The 27,910-nt window shown below is 41.4% G+C and overlaps 1 protein-coding gene across 1 annotated transcript in view; it reads right to left on the reverse strand.

The window, feature by feature from the left end:
• LOC138287475 (rho crystallin-like) overlaps nucleotides 1–27,910 on the reverse strand; it is a 383,283-nt gene that overhangs the window by 107,971 nt on the left and 247,402 nt on the right. Inside the window, exon 5 of the mRNA XM_069227917.1 lies at nucleotides 18,056–18,133. Within this exon, the coding sequence (XP_069084018.1) occupies nucleotides 18,056–18,133 (78 nt within the window). The remainder of the gene's footprint in view (nucleotides 1–18,055; nucleotides 18,134–27,910) is intronic.

The raw sequence follows: 27,910 nt of genomic DNA on the forward strand, positions 1-27,910 counted from the left end.
TTTTCAGCTGAAAGTGACAATGCTAGCGTCCCACAAAGCAGCACAAATTTATGAGCAGCTCACTAGCTGCTAATTTATGGCGGTATTCCAGAAAGTGAGCACATCTCTCTGCACATTGTTGGATCTACTGTGGTTTTAAACAGTTGAAGAACTAAAGTAGCATTATTTTACCACCTTAGGTGTTGATAAAGGTTGTTTGTGAATGTACCTTTAAGGGAACTGGTTCTTTAAGTTGGAAATGTAACAGTTTGTTGACATCTCTAAAGTAATTATAGGGCACAAAAGAACAAAACGCAATAAAATAACACAACAAAAACATAAAAGGTGGAACATACAAAGCGTGTCTCATTAAGGTTCCACACTCAATAGTCAATTCATCAGCTACTTGTGAAAAATTCTTCAATACATCATCTAAATTTCTTTTGGGAGGCCATCCATTGGTAACATATTTCATAGCTTGCTGTAAGATCAAAGCACTTTCACAAGCCTTATCCCATTTGTCAGCAGAAATCACACTGTTCCACAGCGACCAAATAAGCCACAACACACTCGTTATCTTATATTTCACTATCATCATCATCTTCCAAAAGTAACCGGGATAAACAATCCACACGCCTTTTCAAACCACCTGATATGTGTTTTATCACGAAATTGTATTCCTGCAATTTTGATATTAGACTGATTAACCTAGAAGATGCTTTCGTATTACTCCTTCCATCCATCATGTACACAAGCGGTTTATGATCAGTTACTAATTCAAACTCATTGCCCCAAAGATACATTTGCAACTTTTCCACAGCCCATACATAAGCCAAAGCCTCCCTTTCAATAGTGCTGTAAAAACATTCAGACTTTCGAAGCATTCTAGAAATAAACGTTACTGTATACTCTTTTCCTGATATAACTTGAGAAAATACAGCACCTATCCCCGTAGTACTAGCATCCACCATAATTCTGTTACGCCCTTTAGTATCATAAGGCTGTAAAGCTGGTGCCTTTAATATGGCATTTTTTGTGTTTATAAATGCAGACTCTTGTTCATCTGTCCATTCAAATTTCACCTTCTTCCTCAATAGCCTTCTAAGAGGTTCAACCAAACTAGAGTAATCCATAATTAACCTAGAATAGTACTCACTCAATACAAGAAAAGATTTAAGAGTATCTTTATCTATAGGATTGGGTACTTCACAAATTGCTTTCAGTAAATCTTCTTTTGGTTTTATTCCTTCAGATGACAACATGTGCCCTAAATATTCTATTTCTGTACATAAAAACTTACATTTTGACTTGCTGACTGTCATCCCTCTGTCCTTTAAAATTCTCAACACTTTATATAAAATAGCATTGTGTTCAGAAATTGTTTTCGCATGTATCAAAATATCATCTTGAAATGTCTGAATACCTTCCATTTCTTTAAATAAAATATCCAAAAGCTTTTGAAATACACTTGCAGCTGATGCAAGTCCAAAGGGTAATCGTACATACCTATACGCCCCAAAAGGTGTTACAAAAGTAGTATTATCCTTAGATGATTCAGATAATTTGACCTGATGATACGCTGACTTAAGATCAATTAAATAAAAATGTCTTGATCCATTAGTGGCTGCCAGCATGTCTTGAATCCTGGGTAAAGGATGACAATCCACCACAATATTTTTGTTCAAGGACCTCAAGTCAGCACACAACCTTACATCACCAGTTTTTTTCTTTGTAACTACAATAGCCGATGCCCACTCAGAAGAATCCATACGTTCAATCATACCCTCATCACACAATTTCTTTAAAAGTTCTTTTAACTCTCCTCTAACTGAAAGAGGAACCAGACAAATTTTATGAACAGGAGTAGCTTTTGCTTTCAATTTAATTACATGTTTAAAGCCTTTTACACATCCGATGTGATTCGCAAACACTTTGATTAACTGCCAAAACTTGTTCAAGTGTCAAATGCATATCAGTATCCTCTACACTACTGACTTCTGAATATGGTATGTCTCCAAGAATTATGGGATTTGGTGTCCCAGGTTTCAAAATTATTTCTAATTTACCCAACCTACAATATTTCTGCCATTTTCAGCTACATATAATTTAGTACTGACACTGCGATCTTTTTATTGAAAAGTGTCACAAAAATACCCTACCATGTTATTATCAAATTCTCCAAATGCTTTTGGGTTCACCTCACTCTTTTCCAATTTTATATCCTTCCAAAATGTTTGAAAATGCTTTGATCTAAAATGCTAACAATTCCTAGTGAAGCTTTAAATCTGTTCAACACACGTTTGCTACAGTCATCATCAACAGTTAAAACTATATTTGCACACATTTCTTCATCAAAGTCATCTACCGTATTAACTCTAATATGGTTACCCCCTTTTATACCTCTACATACAACAGCAAAATTACCTATTTTATTTACATTTGGCACACTTTTTTCCATGGTAGGACATTTAGAATTGTTACCCAGATGTGTTTTAGATCCACATCTATAACATTGCACGCTTTTTCTTCCACCACACTTGTTATCTTTGCCCTTGTCCACAAATTTAGTCTTGAGATCTTGTAGCAAATACACATCTATTTTAGACAATCCATGAGACGTTAAAGCTTTATTGGATAGCAACGATCTTTCAATTCCTTTAGCTATGTCGATGACTTCATGTAATGTTGGATTTCTGCACATGAGCAATCTTTCTTGAATCTTTTTTTAATAACATTGAAATACAAATTGATCATGAATATAAATGTCTGTCATCTCATTAAATTTGCATGAACACTCTAAAACTCTCAATGAAGCAATATATTCTTCAATGCTTTCATCTTCCATCTGCTTTCTTTTGAAAAAACTATGCTGTTCAACCATTACATTTGGTTCTTCAGTGAATTGTTTTTCCATTCGTTTAACTGACTCTTCATATTCGTTCAGTGGAATAAATTGACCCGGAGGTGGTTCAAATTCAGGTAAATTATCAAAAATCACTTTACCAGTATTGCCTAATAAGCCAAACATCAATGCTTTTTTCCGTTCGGGATCAAATTTTTTCCATCAATAGCGACTAGATAGTTTTCAAATGCTCTGTGCCAAGTTTTCCACTTCATTATTGGTTTGCCAGGATTATTATCTAAGAATAGTGCAGGTTGATTTATAATATTACTATAAGCCATGTCGCTAAATGTTACAATTATCACTTTTTATAATAAATGTCACTGTTCATAAAGTGCACTTCTTGTTTTGTTGAAATTCTCTGGCAACAGTTTTCCTCAAAATATCACATCACTGTTCATAAATTGCACTTCTTGTCTTGTAGAAAGTGTATTAAAATAATCTTTTTATGTTTAAATTATGTTCCTGAACACACTAACGTTTTCCAAAGACTTTTATATTATTGCCACCTAAAATGGCCACCATTTGCGTCCTCTTTTTGCAGGAGATAGTGCTTATTTTCTAAAATCAACACATAAAATGGTCACTGTTATCATCCTGTTTCCTCAAGAGATTGCCCCTACTTTCCAAACTTGCCCAATCCAAGATGGCCACAATGCGTGTTATATATTTTCATAGGAAGTTGGCCTCGTACCAACATTATCAATCTATTTCTACAGGAAGATGGGCACAGCAACAGCAAAGTTCTAACGACGTTACTCAGAGCAAGCTCACAAATTATATCAAAGATAAAAGTACATGCTTGCCGATTTCACAACAATTACTTAGCTTGCCGTTTGCTGATTGTCACTGGACTTCTCTGTGAGATTGCTGTTATCAGGACTCGAACAGCTAAAACCATCTAGGCATCAACACGCTGTCCACAGAAACAAGGTATAAAGGCATTGATGAGCCCATAGAACGTTCGTTGCCAACTTGTTGTAAACAAAGTCTTCGGACATATATTTAATAAATACTTAGTTTATTTAATATTTACGTCATACAACAGGGTCACCAACACCGCCCGCTCCGCGCTGTTCCCTGGAGCCAACTGACTTCTTTCCCGTATACACATTCTCATTCCATTCCTAACATTCTACATTGTACTTATTATAGATTACAACAGGGTACCATACCAAAAAATGTCTCTTTGAAGACAGAATACCAATAAGGCACCTCTAATAAATACAGTGCCTCAATTCACAAAACATGTTCTGTGTCCAAGTAAAATCTATATTTAATTGATAAACTAATTGTTAATTAACTAAAATTTGTATTCGTAAATTCATGATTTAAAGGAAATGTCAGTTGTGGCCGTGGAATTTCACCAGGTTAGTGGAAATTTCACTGTCATTAGTGACAAACAATGAGAGCTCCCATCAGGGGAATGGTGAAAACCCATACAGTATCAAATTTCTTGTTATTCACAAACATTTTCAGTGCATTTTCTTCCAAATGTGAGCCTAATCCAAAAAACAGAAGAAATAATGTATGTATAGGAAAATTCACCAAATTCCCCCACCCCAAAAAATATATTTTCCAGATCGCATCATGTTTCTCACTCCTTAAATTAGGAATAGAAAAAAAAAAAAAAGAAGAACATGCCTATTTTTTCTTCTCATGGAAAATTTATTTCTCCATGAAAAGTCTCTAATTATCAAATACTGTTCAGAAAGTTGTAGGTGTTGGTGTATACATTTTTACGCACTTACTACATTATTAGTGTCTGGGGCATTACAATGTGATTTACAAAATACATGTAAGTATGTGAAAGTGCACAGAACACCCCACGTTTCATGAATGTATTGGAAGTGTGTGGAAGAAACTGGGTTACTGTCTGAGGGGGGTTGAAGCCCCCACTCAGGTAACAGCCACAATTCTTGTGAGGGTGAACCACAAAAGTCACCAAATTAACCTGTGCTTAGCCCTAAGGTAGATTGGCACAAAGCAACCAGGCTTAACTTAGAGTCAATTTGTAAAGTATTTATGCAGTGCACAAACAGCTATAAAGTGAAAACACAACCAAAGAAAAATTCCAAACCAAGAAAAGACAAATAATTTTACTGACAAAATTACCAGAAAGACAAAATTATAATCTGTATTAAATTTCAACATTTTAAGTGAAAATAGGACTTAAAAGCCTAAAGCACCACTCGGGGTCATCTGGTCATGCTAGACCGGGGGAAAGTCACAGGTTTGAGCCAACAGCAATAAATTACGGGTCAGTGCGAAGAGTTCCATTCGCAGTGGAAGAGGTGGCAGGCGGGCGTTAGCTATCGCGGGAAGAGCAGGCCCGGCATCCCGGGCTTCCGTTGCTGCTATGTGACGAGCCAGTCGGGCATGGCAGATGGTTGCTGGTGCAGCTTCGCTCTGATGGTCACAGAGGGCAGGCGCTACTGTAGCATGAATTGCGTCTCTCGCATTGCCAGTCGTCACTGTAGCATGAGGAGCAAGTCTCACCGGAGCTTCGTATTGGCAGAGTCTCAGGATGAACAAGCTCGTTCACAAGAAGACCAGACCTCAGGATTTTCATCTTTTCTTGCAGAGGAATACACTCTGATACCAGCTAAGGGTCCAGGACCTGGGCAGGTAGCTCTTGGAAATCAGGGACTTACTCCAGCAGAGACCAGCAGGGCTTACACAGGTCCATTTGCAGGTCCAAGCAGGGTCAGTTACAGCAGGTCAGCTAGCAGTTGCAGGGAGGCCTCTGAAGCTTGTTGTATCCCAGTAGCTCACACAGGTCAGCCAACTGACCCTTAAAGTCACTCTGGGTTAGCCTCGGACTAGGGTCAGCAGGTCCAGTCTTCCTTCTCAGTCAGCAAGGCAGTCCTCATCAGCAGGGCAGCCCTATCATTCCAGGACAGTTCTTCTTCTGTAACTTCCACAGCTCCAGGAGTGTTTTGATGAGTGGCTCTGGAGGTCCAATATTTATACCTCATGCCAGCCTTTGTGTGGCGAGATTCTCTGTCTTGTCTTACCCCCACATCTGGTTCTGGAAAGTTAATACCCTTCCCCTGTCAGGGCTCCAAACTGTCAGAGGTTGATAAATGGTAGGGCAGGCCTGGGGTTAGATTCCTTTTGTGTGCAGGAGGCAAACCCCTTTGAAATGTAAGTGGGGCGAGGTACAGCTCCTCCCGGTCATCCAGTCATGTGACACAGGACATAGGAAAGAGGCACCGATGGTTCGTACATGAAAGTGGCAATATTCTCGAGCGCAGAGACCAAGTACTGAAAACATGCGAGGCTCGCTGTTTCCCGTCAGGTTTGTTGACTACTTCTTATCTTTTGTTCGCAGCGCGGTCTCGCTTGGCAGAAGTCAAGCGCTTTGCATAACATCGACCTTGTTACATAATTAATTTCACTTTTGCTGGTTACATAGATAATTACACTTTTGCTGATAGGTTTCATTAGGACTGAACTGTAGCAGCGCGATCACGCTTTTTTTTTCTTTCAATCTTTTTTTATACGCCCCAAAAGGTGTTACAAAAGTAGTATTATCCTTAGATGATTCAGATAATTTGACCTGATGATACGCTGACTTAAGATCAATTAAATAAAAATGTCTTGATCCATTAGTGGCTGCCAGCATGTCTTGAATCCTGGGTAAAGGATGACAATCCACCACAATATTTTTGTTCAAGGACCTCAAGTCAGCACACAACCTTACATCACCAGTTTTTTTCTTTGTAACTACAATAGCCGATGCCCACTCAGAAGAATCCATACGTTCAATCATACCCTCATCACACAATTTCTTTAAAAGTTCTTTTAACTCTCCTCTAACTGAAAGAGGAACCAGACAAATTTTATGAACAGGAGTAGCTTTTGCTTTCAATTTAATTACATGTTTAAAGCCTTTTACACATCCGATGTGATTCGCAAACACTTTGATTAACTGCCAAAACTTGTTCAAGTGTCAAATGCATATCAGTATCCTCTACACTACTGACTTCTGAATATGGTATGTCTCCAAGAATTATGGGATTTGGTGTCCCAGGTTTCAAAATTATTTCTAATTTACCCAACCTACAATATTTCTGCCATTTTCAGCTACATATAATTTAGTACTGACACTGCGATCTTTTTATTGAAAAGTGTCACAAAAATACCCTACCATGTTATTATCAAATTCTCCAAATGCTTTTGGGTTCACCTCACTCTTTTCCAATTTTATATCCTTCCAAAATGTTTGAAAATGCTTTGATCTAAAATGCTAACAATTCCTAGTGAAGCTTTAAATCTGTTCAACACACGTTTGCTACAGTCATCATCAACAGTTAAAACTATATTTGCACACATTTCTTCATCAAAGTCATCTACCGTATTAACTCTAATATGGTTACCCCCTTTTATACCTCTACATACAACAGCAAAATTACCTATTTTATTTACATTTGGCACACTTTTTTCCATGGTAGGACATTTAGAATTGTTACCCAGATGTGTTTTAGATCCACATCTATAACATTGCACGCTTTTTCTTCCACCACACTTGTTATCTTTGCCCTTGTCCACAAATTTAGTCTTGAGATCTTGTAGCAAATACACATCTATTTTAGACAATCCATGAGACGTTAAAGCTTTATTGGATAGCAACGATCTTTCAATTCCTTTAGCTATGTCGATGACTTCATGTAATGTTGGATTTCTGCACATGAGCAATCTTTCTTGAATCTTTTTTTAATAACATTGAAATACAAATTGATCATGAATATAAATGTCTGTCATCTCATTAAATTTGCATGAACACTCTAAAACTCTCAATGAAGCAATATATTCTTCAATGCTTTCATCTTCCATCTGCTTTCTTTTGAAAAAACTATGCTGTTCAACCATTACATTTGGTTCTTCAGTGAATTGTTTTTCCATTCGTTTAACTGACTCTTCATATTCGTTCAGTGGAATAAATTGACCCGGAGGTGGTTCAAATTCAGGTAAATTATCAAAAATCACTTTACCAGTATTGCCTAATAAGCCAAACATCAATGCTTTTTTCCGTTCTGGATCAAATTTTTTCCATCAATAGCGACTAGATAGTTTTCAAATGCTCTGTGCCAAGTTTTCCACTTCATTATTGGTTTGCCAGGATTATTATCTAAGAATAGTGCAGGTTGATTTATAATATTACTATAAGCCATGTCGCTAAATGTTACAATTATCACTTTTTATAATAAATGTCACTGTTCATAAAGTGCACTTCTTGTTTTGTTGAAATTCTCTGGCAACAGTTTTCCTCAAAATATCACATCACTGTTCATAAATTGCACTTCTTGTCTTGTAGAAAGTGTATTAAAATAATCTTTTTATGTTTAAATTATGTTCCTGAACACACTAACGTTTTCCAAAGACTTTTATATTATTGCCACCTAAAATGGCCACCATTTGCGTCCTCTTTTTGCAGGAGATAGTGCTTATTTTCTAAAATCAACACATAAAATGGTCACTGTTATCATCCTGTTTCCTCAAGAGATTGCCCCTACTTTCCAAACTTGCCCAATCCAAGATGGCCACAATGCGTGTTATATATTTTCATAGGAAGTTGGCCTCGTACCAACATTATCAATCTATTTCTACAGGAAGATGGGCACAGCAACAGCAAAGTTCTAACGACGTTACTCAGAGCAAGCTCACAAATTATATCAAAGATAAAAGTACATGCTTGCCGATTTCACAACAATTACTTAGCTTGCCGTTTGCTGATTGTCACTGGACTTCTCTGTGAGATTGCTGTTATCAGGACGCGAACAGCTAAAACCATCTAGGCATCAACGCGCTGTCCACAGAAACAAGGTATAAAGGCATTGATGAGCCCATAGAACGTTCGTTGCCAACTTGTTGTAAACAAAGTCTTCGGACATATATTTAATAAATACTTAGTTTATTTAATATTTACGTCATACAACAGGGTCACCAACACCGCCCGCTCCGCGCTGTTCCCTGGAGCCAACTGACTTCTTTCCCGTATACACATTCTCATTCCATTCCTAACATTCTACATTGTACTTATTATAGATTACAACAGGGTACCATACCAAAAAATGTCTCTTTGAAGACAGAATACCAATAAGGCACCTCTAATAAATACAGTGCCTCAATTCACAAAACATGTTCTGTGTCCAAGTAAAATCTATATTTAATTGATAAACTAATTGTTAATTAACTAAAATTTGTATTCGTAAATTCATGATTTAAAGGAAATGTCAGTTGTGGCCGTGGAATTTCACCAGGTTAGTGGAAATTTCACTGTCATTAGTGACAAACAATGAGAGCTCCCATCAGGGGAATGGTGAAAACCCATACAGTATCAAATTTCTTGTTATTCACAAACATTTTCAGTGCATTTTCTTCCAAATGTGAGCCTAATCCAAAAAACAGAAGAAATAATGTATGTATAGGAAAATTCACCAAATTCCCCCACCCCAAAAAATATATTTTCCAGATCGCATCATGTTTCTCACTCCTTAAATTAGGAATAGAAAAAAAAAAAAAAGAAGAACATGCCTATTTTTTCTTCTCATGGAAAATTTATTTCTCCATGAAAAGTCTCTAATTATCAAATACTGTTCAGAAAGTTGTAGGTGTTGGTGTATACATTTTTACGCACTTACTACATTATTAGTGTCTGGGGCATTACAATGTGATTTACAAAATACATGTAAGTATGTGAAAGTGCACAGAACACCCCACGTTTCATGAATGTATTGGAAGTGTGTGGAAGAAACTGGGTTACTGTCTGAGGGGGGTTGAAGCCCCCACTCAGGTAACAGCCACAATTCTTGTGAGGGTGAACCACAAAAGTCACCAAATTAACCTGTGCTTAGCCCTAAGGTAGATTGGCACAAAGCAACCAGGCTTAACTTAGAGTCAATTTGTAAAGTATTTATGCAGTGCACAAACAGCTATAAAGTGAAAACACAACCAAAGAAAAATTCCAAACCAAGAAAAGACAAATAATTTTACTGACAAAATTACCAGAAAGACAAAATTATAATCTGTATTAAATTTCAACATTTTAAGTGAAAATAGGACTTAAAAGCCTAAAGCACCACTCGGGGTCATCTGGTCATGCTAGACCGGGGGAAAGTCACAGGTTTGAGCCAACAGCAATAAATTACGGGTCAGTGCGAAGAGTTCCATTCGCAGTGGAAGAGGTGGCAGGCGGGCGTTAGCTATCGCGGGAAGAGCAGGCCCGGCATCCCGGGCTTCCGTTGCTGCTATGTGACGAGCCAGTCGGGCATGGCAGATGGTTGCTGGTGCAGCTTCGCTCTGATGGTCACAGAGGGCAGGCGCTACTGTAGCATGAATTGCGTCTCTCGCATTGCCAGTCGTCACTGTAGCATGAGGAGCAAGTCTCACCGGAGCTTCGTATTGGCAGAGTCTCAGGATGAACAAGCTCGTTCACAAGAAGACCAGACCTCAGGATTTTCATCTTTTCTTGCAGAGGAATACACTCTGATACCAGCTAAGGGTCCAGGACCTGGGCAGGTAGCTCTTGGAAATCAGGGACTTACTCCAGCAGAGACCAGCAGGGCTTACACAGGTCCATTTGCAGGTCCAAGCAGGGTCAGTTACAGCAGGTCAGCTAGCAGTTGCAGGGAGGCCTCTGAAGCTTGTTGTATCCCAGTAGCTCACACAGGTCAGCCAACTGACCCTTAAAGTCACTCTGGGTTAGCCTCGGACTAGGGTCAGCAGGTCCAGTCTTCCTTCTCAGTCAGCAAGGCAGTCCTCATCAGCAGGGCAGCCCTATCATTCCAGGACAGTTCTTCTTCTGTAACTTCCACAGCTCCAGGAGTGTTTTGATGAGTGGCTCTGGAGGTCCAATATTTATACCTCATGCCAGCCTTTGTGTGGCGAGATTCTCTGTCTTGTCTTACCCCCACATCTGGTTCTGGAAAGTTAATACCCTTCCCCTGTCAGGGCTCCAAACTGTCAGAGGTTGATAAATGGTAGGGCAGGCCTGGGGTCAGATTCCTTTTGTGTGCAGGAGGCAAACCCCTTTGAAATGTAAGTGGGGCGAGGTACAGCTCCTCCCGGTCATCCAGTCATGTGACACAGGACATAGGAAAGAGGCACCGATGGTTCGTACATGAAAGTGGCAATATTCTCGAGCGCAGAGACCAAGTACTGAAAACATGCGAGGCTCGCTGTTTCCCGTCAGGTTTGTTGACTACTTCTTATCTTTTGTTCGCAGCGCGGTCTCGCTTGGCAGAAGTCAAGCGCTTTGCATAACATCGACCTTGTTACATAATTAATTTCACTTTTGCTGGTTACATAGATAATTACACTTTTGCTGATAGGTTTCATTAGGACTGAACTGTAGCAGCGCGATCACGCTTTTTTTTTCTTTCAATCTTTTAATGTTTCTCTCCAATTCATGGCGGCTGCTTTAAAGGCACCTCCTCTTGTTTCTTTTGTCTCTTACCCCGTCCATGGCGGCGCTTATTGGTATTTACATTGTGCATTTATTTTAATTCATGGCGGCTGACCTAGAAGAGCTGCATCTCGGTTCTTAGTACTTACAATGTGCATTCATTTTAATCTAGTGTTTAATTTCTGTTTATGTTTATTTACAAAATCCATATGACTGTTTAACTATTGCATGTCCCGTTCATCACAGGTTTACAAATAAATTTGTGTACTCTGAGTTTGTTATGTGCATACTGCTAGTAGGATTGAAGAAAATGAATTAGATAAAAATATATGAATACACACAGGATCCATGTACTGTTTTGTGTATTTTCACACTAAAAAGTAATTCATAACAGGTGGGGGTCTTTGTCTTGTAGTTTGTTATCTTTCACTGGAGCTGAAGTTAGGTATTGACTCCGGACAAGCGCCCCCATGTTGCAAAAGCATGAATATTCTACTGAAGCTGGATTAGAATGGGCACTTGCCCCTTTCCATTTTCTGTTGTCAGTTGTCTATTTTGTTGAAGCCCCAGATAGGACCTCGATTGCATGTCCCGCAATGTGCACCTATGTGCCCGCGTATCGCACTGTTACTTGCCCACAAGTCTGGAGACCTGCCTTTCTACAAGTTGTCAGCGTGCTTTCTTAGTTTTTCCACACGCTCCCTTCTATAGCCTATTACCTGTCAAAGTTATGCTGTGTGATGTAAAGAGTTCTGATGCTCTCGGGCTTAGTACCCGCTGTAAAGAAACGTATCAATAAATAAATAAGTAATTCATCGTGCGGCCCCTTTAAGTTCCTCTCTCACCAGAATAAGATATTTTTATAAGGGTATGAGCCGGGAACTCGGAGTCTTTAAAGCTTAAAGTCTTCTGTCCTAGTTTTAGACGAGGATATGTTTTATTTCAGCAGGAGATTTCCCCAGAGAGGACATTTTAAGTTGTGTTAATGGATGAAACTAAAAAAGATGTGACCGCCAGAACAAAGCCTATAAAAGTAGAATCCTGCAGCACTTGGAAAAGGGAGTTTGTGCGCCAAGAACAGTCATCTCATTTTCACAAAGTGACCTTTCTTTTAACAGCGTGGAGACACGTTCAGCATCTGCAGCTCATGTGGTATCAATTGAAGGCATTCCAAGTGCGAGTGGAGTTTTCACTCTGTATACAAGCTAAGTTGTATCAACAGCTAACCAGAGGGCCGTCTTAAGGATTGTGAGGTATCTGGGCCCCAACATATTTTGAAGCCTTCTTGACGTAAATTGTATTTGTATTGTTGTATTTGTATTTATATAGCACTAAATGCTACTCTAAAAACCCAAGGGAAGTGGTTAGTAGAATGGTTATTGGTTAATGTTGTTTACTGGGATTAGTCCTGTGCTCAAGTTAAGCAACCCAAGCATTTACTCCAGTGTTTAGGTCGAGGTCGCAAGCTCTTTGACCCGTCGTAAGTATTGTGGGCTTTAACCCACGCCCACGGCAGGTCCAGCACTTTCACTCGTTAATGGGCTTGGCTTTCAAAAATCCTTTATCATCATTGATAAATGCTTTATGTTTGTCCCTCCTTTGGTGGGTTTTTTACCGCCTTGAGACTGCCCCTGTTACATGGATAATTGCACGTTTGCTAACACGTTTGACTGCAAGTAAACTTCTTGTTCCTTTTGTGTGTCTCCTTTGCACTCAGGGCGGCTGTGGCGCTTTGAATCAGCTTGCTTAGGTCAACTGTTTTACTTTTCATTTTCAATTTAAGTGGCAAGAAAAGTCCAGTTAGGAATTTACAACGCGAATAGCTCTAACTCGAGCAAATGTGAGACCCACTGCATTGCAAATGCTTGTTTAGAATACAGCCGTGACTGACACAGGACATTTAAAGCAAGAATCCATATTATCTCGATCAGAGCTAGGAGTGACACTGGTAGTGTATTACATGTTTACCATGCAGAGACTAGTCACTTTATGTATTTATCTTGCATAGCTAAATGAACAAACAAAAAGAAGATCTAACACATCACAGAATATGCCTTTTATAATTATTGGCAGAAATGATTTCAGGTACCAGGATTGACCTGTAGAGATTTATGCTGGAAATAGTACTACAAATGTGTCTTTATTTCAGTAGATCATTATGATGAGTAAGTATTTCTACCAGATAAATTGTATGATGACGGACTCTGCGACCTAGTAATCTGTAACCATGATCTATATTTTTAAGAGTATTGTTCCATGCCACAGTTATTTAAGGGTCAATTTTCTGCTTGGAAGCACTATTCCTACTTGGAAGGCATATTATGTTCCTTGTGGTCTTTTTAAACCATTACATTTCATTCATAATAGTCATTATTTCTCGAGGCATTGTATTTGTGGTGCCATTATCTTTAATGTGAATTGATATTTCAGATTAACACACTTCAGCAGTCCTGATACATATTTTGTGGTGCAATCACGGTTCTAACTTGATGTGGTAGGGTTTGGACATATACCTGCTTTTTGAGCTGCAGACATCTAGTACACAAGGCCACAGCTGAAAATTATTACATAATTAATGAACTGACAAAATCACAATCACACCATTGTAAGCTGTGAACAACAATTACCACTCTGGGTGGCTTCCTGTGATTGCTTAGCACCCAAACACCATTTCCATGGATGGAAACTATAAATGACCAGAAACAATCATACAACGTTTTACCTTCATATTTAGGAATATGGTCATCGAATTACACTATTTGCATAAAAATGCATTTGAGATTCCCCACTCTGTCTGGTTCAAGGAGGGCTCACTCACTAACTTCTTCAATAGCAGATGGGTTTTTCAAAACTCTTATGATTTAAGTGAGTTGGTACTAGTGAGCAGCACTCCACAGTAGAGATTCTGACACTGTTATTTTAATGTAAGGGATTGTTAGACTTTTCATCCTTGGCGTGGTCTCCCTCAACTTTTTGCCTCTGTTCCCCAGGTTGTTGATGTGTGCTGGACTCTGATTTTGCTGTTTTTATTACTCTGGGCACTTTACCACTGCTAACCAGTGCTAAAGTGCAAGTGCTCCTGTTTAAAATGTGTACGTAATTGGTTCTCCATGATTGGCATATTTGTTTTACTGTTAAGTCCCTAGTAAAGTGCACTAGAGGTGCCCAGGGCCTGTAAATCAAATGCTACTAGTGGGCCTGCAGCACTGGTTGTGCCACCCACATAAGTAACCCTGTAATCATGTCTCAGACCTGCCACTGCAGTGTCTGTGTGTGTATTTTTACACTATAAATTCGACTTGGCAAGTGTACCCACTTGCCAGGCCTAAACCTTCCCTTTTCTTACATGTAAGGCACCCCTAAGGTAGGCCCTAGGTAGCCCCAAGGGCAGGGTGCAGTGTATGGATAAGGTAGGACATATAGTACTGTGGTTTATATGTCCTGACAGTGAAATACTGCCAACTTCGTTTTTCAATGTTGCAAGGCCTGTCTCTCTCATAGGATAACATGGGGGCTACCTTTAAATATGATTAAAGTGTAGATTCCCCTAGAGAGTAGATGGACATGTGGAGTTTGGGGTCCCTGAACTCACAATTTAAAAATACATCTTTTAGTAAAGTTGATTATAAGATTGTGCGTTTGAAAATGCCACTTTTAGAAAGTGAGCATTTTCTTGCTTAAACCATTCTGTGACTCTGCCTTGTTTGTGGATTCCCTGTCTGGGTCAGTTTGACAGTTGGGTTGTTTTTCACCTTGCACTAGACAGTGACACAAAGTGAGCTGGGATGTAACCTTCATTTCCTGATTAGCCATCTCTGCTAGGAGGGAGGGGTGTAGTGGTCACTCTCATCTGAAAGGACTGTGCCTGCCTCTGACAATGCAGGCTCCAACCCCCTGCTGTGTGTCTGAGGCCTTTTCCTGGGCAAGGCAGGATTTCACAAGTAGGTGTGAGTCCCCTTTGAAGAAAGGTGACTTCAAAGACTAAAATGGGTATAAGAAGGGCACCCAAATCTACAGACTGGAGAAACACTTCTGGAACCAAGAGGAGCCTCTGCCTGGAGAAGAGCTGAATAGCTGAGGAAGAAGTGCTGCCCTGCCTGTGACTGTGCTTTGTGGAGCTTTCCTGCAGTGCTGCTTCTGCCAGAGTAAGAGGGCAAAGACTGGACTTTGTGTGCCTTCCATCTTGTGAAGAAATCTCCATGGGCTTGATTTAGAGCTTGCCTCCTGTTGTTTGAAGTCTCAGGGACAGCAAAGACTTCTCTCTTCCAGCACCTGGTGTCTCTGGAGAGACTCCTGCTCTGAAAAGTGGTACCCTATCCAGTCCCTGGGCCCTTGAAAGGAAAGCTGGTGGAAATCCAAGGAAATCGACTTCGGACGACTCCGGACCAACGCAGCTGCTGAATCCGGTGACGCCACCTGCACCCAACGCCGTGACCTTCGCTGGAACGCGACGCTCTTCGCAGGCTCGACGCCGCTGCAGCCCCGCTGAAGTCCGCAGCTCCGTGGAAGTCGCCACACTACGTCGTGACCGACGCCGCTCGAAGCGCGTGGATTCAACGTTTCGCACAGACGCCGCGATCCCCGTCTTCGCGCATCGGCTTGTTTTCACTCTTCACCAAAGGTACTGTACTTGGGGGTCTACACGACTCCGTGTCCAGCGCCGCTGGTGTCGGCTTGTTGGGAACGACTCCGTCACGATGCCGTGTTAACATCTCATCGAAGCATTTTTGTTTCTAAACGCTATTTTTGAGTTTAATCTTTAAAAATTCATAACTTGACTTGGGTATGTCGGATTTTTGTCGTTTTGGTCTTGTTTTGTTTAGATAAATATTTCCTATTTTTCTAAACTGGTGTTGTGTCATTTTATAGTGTTTTCATTGAGTTACTGTGTGTGTTGGTACAAATACTTTACACCTAGCACTCTGAGGTTAAGCATACTGCTCTGCCAAGCTACCAAGGGGGTAAGCAGGGGTTAGCTGAGGGGGATTCTCTTTAACCCTGACTAGAGTGAGGGTCCTTGCTTGAACAGGGGGTAACCTGACTGTCAACCAAAGGCCCCATTTCTAACAGGGATCAACTGCTAAAGCAAAGATCTTGTTGTGTGAAGTTAGCATAAAGTTGAGATCACTTGTGAAAGCAATGAATTTGTTTATGAACAATGCACCCCTTCAATGTATGGTCTTAAAAGATGGTTGTTAATTTTTTTATGGTGTAGTTTTGATCCATGAGGATGCCTGTGGGGGGGTTAATTCGAAAGGAAATTGATGGTGATCACACTAACATCAATGGGAGATGAGCATCTGATTGACACGGAACCAGCAATGATAAGGGGCAGGATCAGGCGGGACCAATACTGATAGAGGTCTTACAGCAGCAGGACATAATTGGGATTCTTGAAGGTTTTGTTTTTGGTATTGTCCAAATCAATATTGAAATGAAACGGGAAGGGATTCCCTAAATACAACTAAAGAAAAGTAGAAAAATAGTTAGCGATCTGTGCTTCAAAACTGTATTTTATCTTTGGGTGATAAATGTGTAGGTAGTGGGCATGTGAAAGTGAGACTCAATTTGTGAGACATTTACAGGATGAATAGGAGGGGGAATAGAACATTTAGCATTTAATTGAGTCACTATGGCTAACGGGGATTCCCCTAAATTGCCTGGAGTCCTGTATTTGTGAAGTCCATTGAGGGACCACAGAGTCAATAACAGGCTGAGTGTGGGCACTGAGTCAGATTTCAATGATGCACACAAGGTCTGATAAATGAAAAATAAGAAACACAGATATGATGATCAAAGGATTGCGAATGAAAGGTAGCTAATTTCTGACAACGCAAGACAGCAAACCGCTGATGGAGACAAGAGGAAAGACAGTTGGTATGAAAACAAACATAAGTTAAGGGAAATGGCATTGTGCGACATTGTATGCAAGATTTTTTCAAGGTCCATATAAAGTCATTCAGCACCATTTCTCTCTAAAATGGTTGCACATCAACACAAACAAGGCCAGCATTCTTTTCTCAACAAGGCTGGTAGCCCTACCTGTGGCATTCCCTTATGTTCCCTCAGGAAGACATAACAGTATATCACAGCGCCATGTATGTACAAAGCAGAGTATACAGAGGGCATGGCCAGCTCTGCTTGGGTTCCTTGTGGCCAAACACCATGAGCGGTACACAAAAACATATAGACACTCGACTGGGGAACATGGACACGGGGAGAAGAAACAGACACTGAGGCACAAAGTGCAAGGCCAGTTACTGAGATAGTGAGACAAAGACGAAGTGACTCTGAGAGCTGGGACAGGAACTCTAGGTCACAGGAACAGTGAAACTGGTATCAAGACAGCAACAAAGGGGAAAGGAGACAAAGAAGTTGTACTGAGATAAAGACATGGATAATGGGACAAGGAAACAAGAAGTTGAGGACATAGAGATATGGACACTGGAACTTAAATGGGGAGAGTGACACCAACCCATGGAAATAATGAGATGTGGACATAGGAACACCAGAAATGTGCGACACAAAGATTGAGCCATGAAACCATAAAGGCAAGGTATGTACACAGGGCCCAAACGCATGGACAAAACTACAAAAACGAAAACATGGGTGCACAGCATCTAGCTACAACCTAACATTCCCACCTTCGTGTCAGCTATAGGGAGGGCCTGTAGGTAAACTTTAGTTAAACACAAACACAATTACACGGAATTAGCTAGACAATTTCCATAGACATGCACTTCCTCTTATGTACAATGCCATACCTCCCATGTGGCACGGAGGTCAACACTGTGGTAAATCACTTTTCTATTTTCATCCATTGGCAGTGAGTTATCTCCAGGCTAAAAAGAATGAATGAGAAGATAAGTTAAAAACATATATAACACCCTCAATGACTAGACGTAAAGCCAATTTTCTGCTGAGATTTCAAAGATTGTGTTGCTTAGACGTGCAACTGTCCTGTTGACAAAGATGCAGGTACAAATTCTGAACACAGGAGAAACAGTTCTCATTAACATCGACACTGGGTTGACTGACGCATTCTAACATTTCTACTAATTATAGGTCATGTGGGACCTAGACACACCCATTAGCTGTCTACCTTCCATTTTGATCTCAGAATTGAATATTATGAACCAATAGGATTCTGGCTGATAGTGTCTTTCACACCTTTAGTCAGCCCAGAACGTCTTTCCAGTTTCCACACCACTGGCTAGGAGGTGGGATCCTCTGAGGGACGGCCCCTCCGCTATGGCGGAGCAGCATCGCCCCACTGACAAAAAGCAGAAAAATAAAGGGATAATAAAAGTATTTTATTATCAATTTAAATTTCTGCCTTCGTAGGGCGGGCAGGGCCAGTGGTATGTGCACTTCTAAGTGTCAATTTGGCCGGTTGTCTGAGGCTGGCCAAACTGACATGCGCACTTAGGAACACTCCACCAAGCACAGTGCCCCACTCTTGCCCTGAGCAGCATTTCTGCCTGCTCAGGATAATTGTGGTGCTATAAAGCGTCACTAGAGCAGGATGTTAAAATACAATGGCCTGAAAATATACTAGGCCAATGAGCTGTGTATTAGCATACCCACAATCCTTTGCAAACTAACCCCCATTCTTAGAGAAATGATGGAAGACCGCATGGTGATCGGCAAAGTTAAGCACCACCTAGACAGCCTGCAAGCTTTCAGGTCTGTTTGTTTCACCACTGTTGTGTGGGGATGGCAAGGTAATCTGCTTCCTATGCTTTGCACTAAAAGAAATGCAGGTTGTGCACATGCACATAGCTTAGAGAGCGTTCTACACACTAGGTACCCGAAAAGGCCATCACAGAATAAGTGGGTGAAATCTCGCAACGCCAACAACAGCCATGATCTCACAGAGCCACGTTGTCCTGATCTGTAAATACTGCTATACCGGCATATGGTGGTTGACACCTTATAAACAAGCATTGACAAAGCCAAATAGGTCGCTCCTATGTGAGAGCCATTGGCTAAAAGTTCTAGTGACATGCCTTCGAATTGTGTAAATTTCCCCATGGACATCCACATGTGCAGCTTCATATATAAATGGGCTATGCGATTTTTTCACACAATAAATACGCATTTTGATCTGAAGAGAAAAGGCAAAAAGAAATTGTGTTGAATGAGTGCCTGTGCATTGTTTCCTTTGATTGTAAGGCAATGCTTAATTTGTAAATTAAAACATGGCGGGACACAAAACTCTCCTATGAAACATTTGCCTGCTGCAGTTTAAATGTGAGATCAAAGAATACTGAGGCAGACTAATCCTAGAGCTATCTCAGGTCGCTTTAATCCATTTACAGCCACTCCCTGCCCCTTCAGCTCACTCTTGCAGCTTTCTGCTTTCCCCATTTGTGAAGCTTTTTTGTTTTTCTCTTCCTCTGTCTTTCCCATATGTGTCTTTTGCTCGCAGCAAGTGTTTGAGACAGAAAAATAATTGACGGCCCTCAAAAATAAGTGCCTGTGCCCCGCTCCGGAAACCACTGGCTCAAAGTAAGCAGCATTGTAAGGGTGAGCTCATGGGAAATGTATCTAAGCAGTCTGACGCAAATTGTCCTATACATACTGGGATAAAACAGTAGCTGGTAGTTAGCATGTCTTCGCTGTAAATATATCTTTCATGGAACATTCAGATCTAAAAGCCAGAGCTTTGAATATAAAGAGGAAATGCAATTGTTTTTCTTCTCACTTCAGCAATTTGAACCGAATAGATAGAACGAAAGAAGGCTCAACTAACTGGAGTTAAATTAAGGGAAAAAAGCACAACTTCTCAGCGGTTTTTTTGTTATCTCGAGGGAAAGATGCTGTGAAATGTCCGCAGTATACGTGCTTTATTAAAGACCAGTGTTTTCCAAATAAATTCATTGCTTCGTACAAATTTACTCTTCTTGGCATGTGTTCTAGTTGCATGCATTGTTCAAATTGATGATGTTAATGAAAGGAGGACCAACCGCACACTTTAACAAAATGAAGAGACCGAATGAATATGCTTTGCTCCGGTTCGGCTTTGCTATGTGACCTTTCTTGCATAGGAGTTTGACTTTCCATCTCGCAAAAAGTACTGATCATAACTACAAAACGTTTTACTGGTCTCAAATTCTGCAATTGGCTAAATGAATGAGTTTGCAACTCCTAAAATGTGTATAACCAAGTACTAAACACATTTACCAAATCACAGAAGTATTCGTGATTTGGTAAATGAGGTTCGAAATGGTTTACAAATCTCTCACTATTTCTCACTTACAAACAGGGATTCTGTACCATCTGTATCAATGGTTTGCAATCTTAATTCAAGCTGCACACCATTGAAAATTCAACGAAACCTCAAAGGAAGTGGTAATCCATTCCCATGTGTGTAAGAATACTCTTTATCGACCACCTGCTGGCGAAGCTTTAGAATGTCCATTATTTGCCTTTAAAAGGGCCAAATATATTAGAGATCTGCTAGTACCTATTAGGCCTAGATGTATTAAATCAACAATACTACAACTTTGGTGACCAACAGAATTTTACCACCAGTACACCACCCCTGCGGCCATTGCAACAACTACACCCTTTCAATGGACACCACAATGGTAGACCTAGGAGAGTCAGGGATCTGGCATCTCAACAAACATACAAATTGCTGCACCAAGAACTATATTTATTTGATTAGATGTCCGTGCGGCTTCTTTGATGTAGGAATGACCACCATGATGATCAAAACCCGTATTAATGAACATCACAGTACTATCAGTTATCATCGGACCACTACAAAACCTAGTACCCACTTCATTGTGCGAGGCTACACTGGAAACCATAAGGGACTCCCAGAACCTTACACAGACATTGTTCGAGAAGGAACAACAATGGGTCTTTAAACTATGGACCCACACAAGAGGGCTGAATGATGATATCCTCTAGCCAGAATTTCCAAAATGATATGCAACTTAAGTTTTTCATCCTGTGTTGTGCTCCTGAGCTGCAGCATGGTGAACATGATCTAGAAACATCCTTTTATACACTTGAGGCCTACTTTTAACAGGTTGGAGGTTGGCCAAAACTAAGCACTTCCCTTCAATATATTATCATGTATTTTGTCTTATTAACCACAGTCACCATTATCTCTCTTATATTGAGATGGCCATGGTATTACCACTTAGGATATACACCTTTGTTTCATTTCCCATTACTAAACACAGTTTCAGAGCTTGTACAGCAACTCTCCGTTCTGAACCGTATATCTATCGGCTAACAGTGTTACACTGGCCACCCCTAGATAGATGAGATTGAACTACTTTCAATCCCTGACTCAATTCAAAGATGGCCACCACCTATAGGAACTTTTTACAACCTTTTCTCAGTTTCTAGGGTGTGCTTCCTTTCCTCCTAGCCGTGGGGCTTAAAACCGATACTCTCCTGCTCCGCATCCATTCTGGGGAGCATGGCGAGTGAGTAGCTCAAAGTGACCGCAGATCAGTGTTGCCAGATTGGGCTATTTCCTGCACAAATAGGCAATATTTTCCCATTTGAGAGGAAAAAAAACCTAATTGCAGGTGCCTGATTATTGGGTGCTTATTATCCCTTTGTGCAGAAAATTGTTTGTGGGGCGGTGCCACCAGCAGGGGCCAGCCTTAGACATGCACAAACTTCACCCAGTGAGTCAGCAATACCAACGCAGGACACAGCCCACCACGTCATCATCCCCACCACTCACCCCCACGTGAGAAAAATAGAATTATAAATCAAATGGACTCAATCAGTCATTCCTGTGTGCGGCTGGTGGAGGTGGGCAGGACAGGGCTGCCCTGCTGAGGGACAGCGATTGAGCGCGCGATTTGCAGCATGCGTGCAGCATTGATTGGACAGTGTGGGCTGTCAGTCAGTGTGGAATGTAGTCTGGAGGATTGTAGAAAATTGATAGAAATTATTTATAATGTATATGTACTACAACACCTGCAGCAGCACATGTGTGGCTGGCTACGAACTGCTACTAGTGACAACAAAGATCATGTTGCTTGGTTGCATGTTGCACCAGTCTGTGCACCATGCATGCACGATGAACCCTAAATTAGTGGTGGTGGTGCGTCCGCCATCCATCCTTAATGGCCGTGGTTTTGGGGCAGAGGGCCATCAATCTAGAAGCGTGAAAGCACTACCATTTGACGGCCCTGCCAAACATTATTGGCCTGCCCCTGTGGTGCAGTTTAAAAGCTGCAATCGTGTGTGCGTGGGTCCTCTCTTGCGCCCGCGTGGTGATACATGGGTGGCACTGGCGTATGGCGGAGGCTGACTTGTGTGTGCCCTGCCCAGAGTGAGAGATTGGGGCCTGGGTTGATCATCTCACTTGTCGTCTCACACTCACCAAGCCGACTGAGACTCCTCCCTTCCTGTTGTGTGGGCGTCACAACCCCAAGCCGCTGGGTGCCGCCAAAGGCCAAGTGCCAAGTCCAACAACCTGCTACCTGCTGCCCTGGCCCCGACACTGGCGTGCGGAAGACAAATTAAGGTAGGTGTGCTGAGCAGCGGCTGCCTGAAGTTTAATTTCTTATTGTAGTTAAATGGTCGAAACCCAGCCCATAAGTTGATTTCATTGATTGTTTTAATTTTGCCTTTGCTTGCCTCAAGTTGCCTGTGTCACTCTCATGGCTGTGCTCTTCTTCGCCGGCTCACACACAATCGCACGCACTTGCAGTGGTCGAAGTGGTGTGGGTAGGTGGAGGAGATTTATTATAAAAAATGTGCACAACTGGTTAATCTGCAAATGTAAAGGAGTTTTTGGTTCAGAGCAGCTACTGGTTTAATTGTTGGAATCAGTGCTTAATTTGTTAATAAAAAGGTGCCGGTGCTCAAAGCCCTCCTCTTAAACAAGCAGCTTCTGCAATTAAATGTGCTAACACGGAATACTGAGGCAGCGTAACCGTGAAGCCATCTCGGGCCTCTTCAATACATTTAAAGCCTCTCCCTGCCCCGTCCCGTCAGCTCACTCTTGCAGCTTTCTGTTTTCTCCCATTGTGAAGCTTTTTTTTTCTTCTCTTCCTCCGTCTTTCCCATATGTGTCTTAGGCTCGCAGTAAATGCTTGAGGCAGAAAAATAAGTGCCGGCCCTCAAAAATAAGGGCTGGTGCTCCACACCGAAAACAACAAGCACAACTTAAGCACTGGATGGAATCACATGAAGGTTTGTGATGACAAAGAGTTATGGTTTTTGACTACTAATGCAAGAGGGTTACCAGCTGATCTGTGCAGTGCATGCTTTGCAGGGCAGTAAACTAAAAATAAATCATTACCTACAGTTTGGGTATTACTTAAACCATTTTATCTGAAAGCTGTTTGCACATTTGATGCTTTAAAATGTTTACTTCAGCCTACAATTGCATTATTTCAGTGTTAAAAGTTTGGGCTACTTTTTGGGCTGGTACCAGTTCATTTTGTGCTTGCTTTGGGCTGGTCGTTAAACAGCTTTGGGCTTTAGAAGGCTTTTAAAATCTGGCAACACTGCCACAGATTCCAAAGGAGGAGTGAGTACTCTTTTCAGTTTATTGTTTATGCTCTCCACCTATTTCTTGTAGTGAAGGTGTGGGCTTATTGGCTAATCTCAGGGAGAGTTTCACTACTCTTTACAGTTACTCAAGGAAAACACTGGCAAGGCTGTCCTAATATCGCATCACCTCTAGACAGCTTGACATGATATTCTCACTTGGGCATGTTTATTTAGGAATGACCTCCTACTAGGAGCCCCTGAAGAATGATTCTTCTGTATTCTGTGTGATGTTTTTTAGTTTTATGGGTAGGGGCTGTAAAAACGGGGGAGTGATTTAAGACACTATACCATCTAACTATAATGAGGGTACGGACAATATCCTGATTACGCCCGAAACGATATGGGCACTGCACTACTAACCAAGGCTGCCAAATGGAAAGGACTAACATACCGGGGCTAGACATTAAGCACCGGTTTGAGTGTCATAACGTTTTCTGACTTGTGGAGTTCATTATACAGTAACAGCATTTTGTCAGCGCGTGCATTTACTCTCAATCAAATTCATTGATGTGGTGCTGTTTAAGCACGCACTTAGGAGTGCTATATTTAGGAAACAATTGAGCTGGTGGGAGATGTCACACGGGGGTCACTACCAAGCTGCGAGAGCAGCTATGGGCAGGTCTTGATTTTCAATGTTTTCAAGAAGACATCCGTTTGAGTCACGTCGCTGTCACCTTATGCTACTAGCCTAACCAGTACTTCACTGAATATAGTTTTAGTTTGACATTAGGATTTGCAGTGGAGGCGTTGCCACACCCACAAGTTCTCTTTACTTCATTACATTGCCTTGTACATCCCTAGTTTAGTGATAGGTTTACAGCTGGCGAATGATCTAGGATAAAGCTGAGACAGTTTAGGCCAGATTTAAGAAAAGTGGCGCTGCACCCAGTGCAGCGCCACTTTTCTTTCGCCCCTTAGCGCCCCCCTAACACCACCATATGTGCGCCATATCTAAGATACAGCACACCATGGTGGTAGTTAGGGAACTAGCGTGAGAAATTCTTACGCTAGTTCAGAGATTTGCAGGACTAGCGTCAAAAAGTTTGACCCCAATTGTGCAAAGTTCATTGAGGCCCATTGTAAACAATGGTGGTGCCTCCTTTTAATGCCTGCTCTGAGCTCTGAGCAGGCATTAAAAGTGCAGAAAAAAAAGGATGAAAACAAATCTCTTAGATTTCTTTGTGCCATTTTTTGGCACCCCTAATAGGGGAACGCCCCCTTTGCATACATTATGCCTGGTGCAGGCATAATTTAGCACAACAGGTTAAAAAGTGGAGTAATGTATGCATTGCACCACTTTATAAATATGGCGCAGTGATTTTGGCCTCGTTGGGCCACATTAGCGTCAGAAAAAATTACGCTAATGTGGTGCAAGGAGGCGCTAGGTGCTTTTAAATCTGCCCCTTAATGTTTTGCTCTGCTTTGGTTACTCTCATTTTGGGAAAAATACTTTAGTGGAGGAGCAGCTAGCAATCATAATATCCCCAAAGGGCTTATACCTGAATCTAAGAGGGTAAGAATGACTCTGCGGGTTGCCTATCAGTGATTTTTTGCATGTTTATGTACAGCACAAGTTTCGCTTGTAGTGTTTACTTGCACACAATGCCTTGTTTTAAAAGAAAAAAGTGTGTGCACAACACTGTGTATATTTAATTACTGTTTCATTATTTGTCTTTTTACCCAGCTCCAGCTCCCTACATTCCAATGAGCGATATCCTATTAGGAGTTTTAGGTTTCATTGATCTAGTTGATAAAGAGTATGCTTAGTCTTTTAATGAGGATTAAGGATCATATGTTAGGTCCTGATGAATCGCCACTAGATCCCTGTGACAATATCAGTGAAAAACATGTTGACTATGGGTTCTGTAGTGTAGTGAATACCTACACCATACATACACCAACAGTTGAGGTGTTAGATACACGTCTTCACTTTTATGGGGGAACCAGACCATTACTATCTGTTACCTTTCTTTTTCTGTTTTTAATTTTGACATCGGTGTCAGGTCAAAGTAAAGACTGTCTTTTTGACACCCATAGTCAATTTTAGCACACTTGTTCCAGTTCCCCACATACCCATTCACCATCGACATTCTCTTAAAAAAAGATCTCCAGCAAAGAGCATTCTTGAAGGCCCCGTCAGGCATTGCACTGCTGGCCTGATGAGGGGGTTGGCTCAATGATGAAGCATGTCATCTAATGGTGTGTGAGGGCTGTTGTTTCTAATAAGCTAGTGCTTGTGAGGACCGTAGAATCCAACCCAAATTGGTTGACTGGATCCTCAAATTTCGGAACAGTGAAATCTGTTTCCCTTCAGGTAAATTTGGCAACAACATTGACAGAACAAATGTCACCCCCTACACCCAGGGGAATTGGTTTCTATTAAAAAGCATGTCTAGAAAATCTGTTTGGAAGAATGCTGGAGAAGCCTGTTAAAAATCGTGATTGAGACTAACACTGCTGTGAAGCATGCTGGAATCCCACAGTGGATCTACGCTACTTACACAAGAGGGAAGGTGGCAGATGACCTGTTGTGATAATAAATACTCATTCACAGAGTGAAGCTCAAGGTTGCAGCGTGGCTCCAGAGAGGGGTAAACTTCTTTTTTAAAACAAATGAAGATCCTGGTTGTTGGATCTGGCACTTTTTGCAGGGTCACTCATAAACTTTTTGCCTCTTTCCTCCAAATTTTTCTGACCAGTTTCTGTTGGCTTTAGGACTCTGGGCACTTTGCCACTGCAAACCAATGCTAAAGTGCATATTCTCTAAGTGTAAATTGTGTTGGTGATTGGTTTATCTGATTGGCATACTTGATTTACTAGTAAGTCCCTAGTAAGGTGCACTAGAGGTGCCCAGAGCCTGTAAATCAAATGCTGCTAGTGGGTCTGCAGCACTGATTATGCCACCCACATGAGTAGCCCTGTAAACATGTCTCAGACCTGCCACTGCAGTGTCTGCAGTCTTGCAATGCCAATTCGACTTGGTAAGTGTACCAACTTGCCAGGCCTAAACCTTCCCTTTTTATTCATGTAAGGCACCCATAAGGTAGGCCCTAGGTAGTCCTATGAGCAGGGTGCAGTGTATGTTAAAGTTGGGACATGTACTGATGTGTTTTACATGTCTTAACAGTGAAATACTGCTAAATTCGGTTTTCACTGTTGCAAGACCTATTTTCCCTCATAGGTTAACATGGGGGCTGCCTTTAAATGACCTTAGAGTGCAGTTTCCCTTTGAGCGCAGATAGAAACCTGGGGTTTGGGATCTCTGAACTCACAATTTAAAAATACATCTTTTGGTAAAGTTGGTTTTTAAATTATCTGTTTGAAAATGCCACTTTTAGAAAATGGGCACTTTCTTGCCTAAACCATTGTGTGACTCTGCCTGCTTGTGTATTTCACGTCTGTCTCAGACTGACAGTTTGGCTGTTGTGAATTCCCTCTAGACAGTGACAAAAAGGGATCTGGTTTAGCCTGCATATCCTGATGAGCCATCTGGGCTACAGTGGAGGGAGGAGTGGTCACTTACACCTGAATGGGCTGTGCCTGCCCTCACACAATGCAGTCTCCAACCCCTAGTGTGTCTGGGGCCAAGCCTGGGCAAGGCAGGATCTTGTGAACAACAGAGACTTTCCTTTAAAGTCTGCCTACTTCAAAGACAGAAAGGGGTATAAGTAGTGGACCCAAAACCCCAGACTTTAGATTTCTTCAAGATCACTTCTGGATTCAAGAGGAACCTCTGCTAAGGAGAAGAGCTGAATTGCTGAGGAGAAGAGCTGCCCCTGCCTGTGACTGTGCTTTGTTGGGCATCCTGCAGTTGCTGCTCTGCCTGTGAAAGGGGACAAAGACTGGACTTTGTTGTGCATTCCTGCTTGAACTGAGCTTGTTTTGAAGTCTCAGGGCCATCAAAGACTTCCTATGCCAGCACCTGGACTCTCTGCTGAGACTTCTGCCCTGCCAAGTGGTGCCCTATCTAGTCCCTGGGCCCTTGAAAGGTGAAGTCGGCAGAACAAGAGCTGAAATCCACACACAGAACAGCGTGCGGGGAAATTTTAGACACACCATCTGCAACGAGGCTGATACAT

Source organism: Pleurodeles waltl, chromosome 4_1 (genome assembly GCF_031143425.1).
Source record: "Pleurodeles waltl isolate 20211129_DDA chromosome 4_1, aPleWal1.hap1.20221129, whole genome shotgun sequence".
NCBI classification, from domain to species: Eukaryota; Metazoa; Chordata; class Amphibia; order Caudata; family Salamandridae; genus Pleurodeles; species Pleurodeles waltl.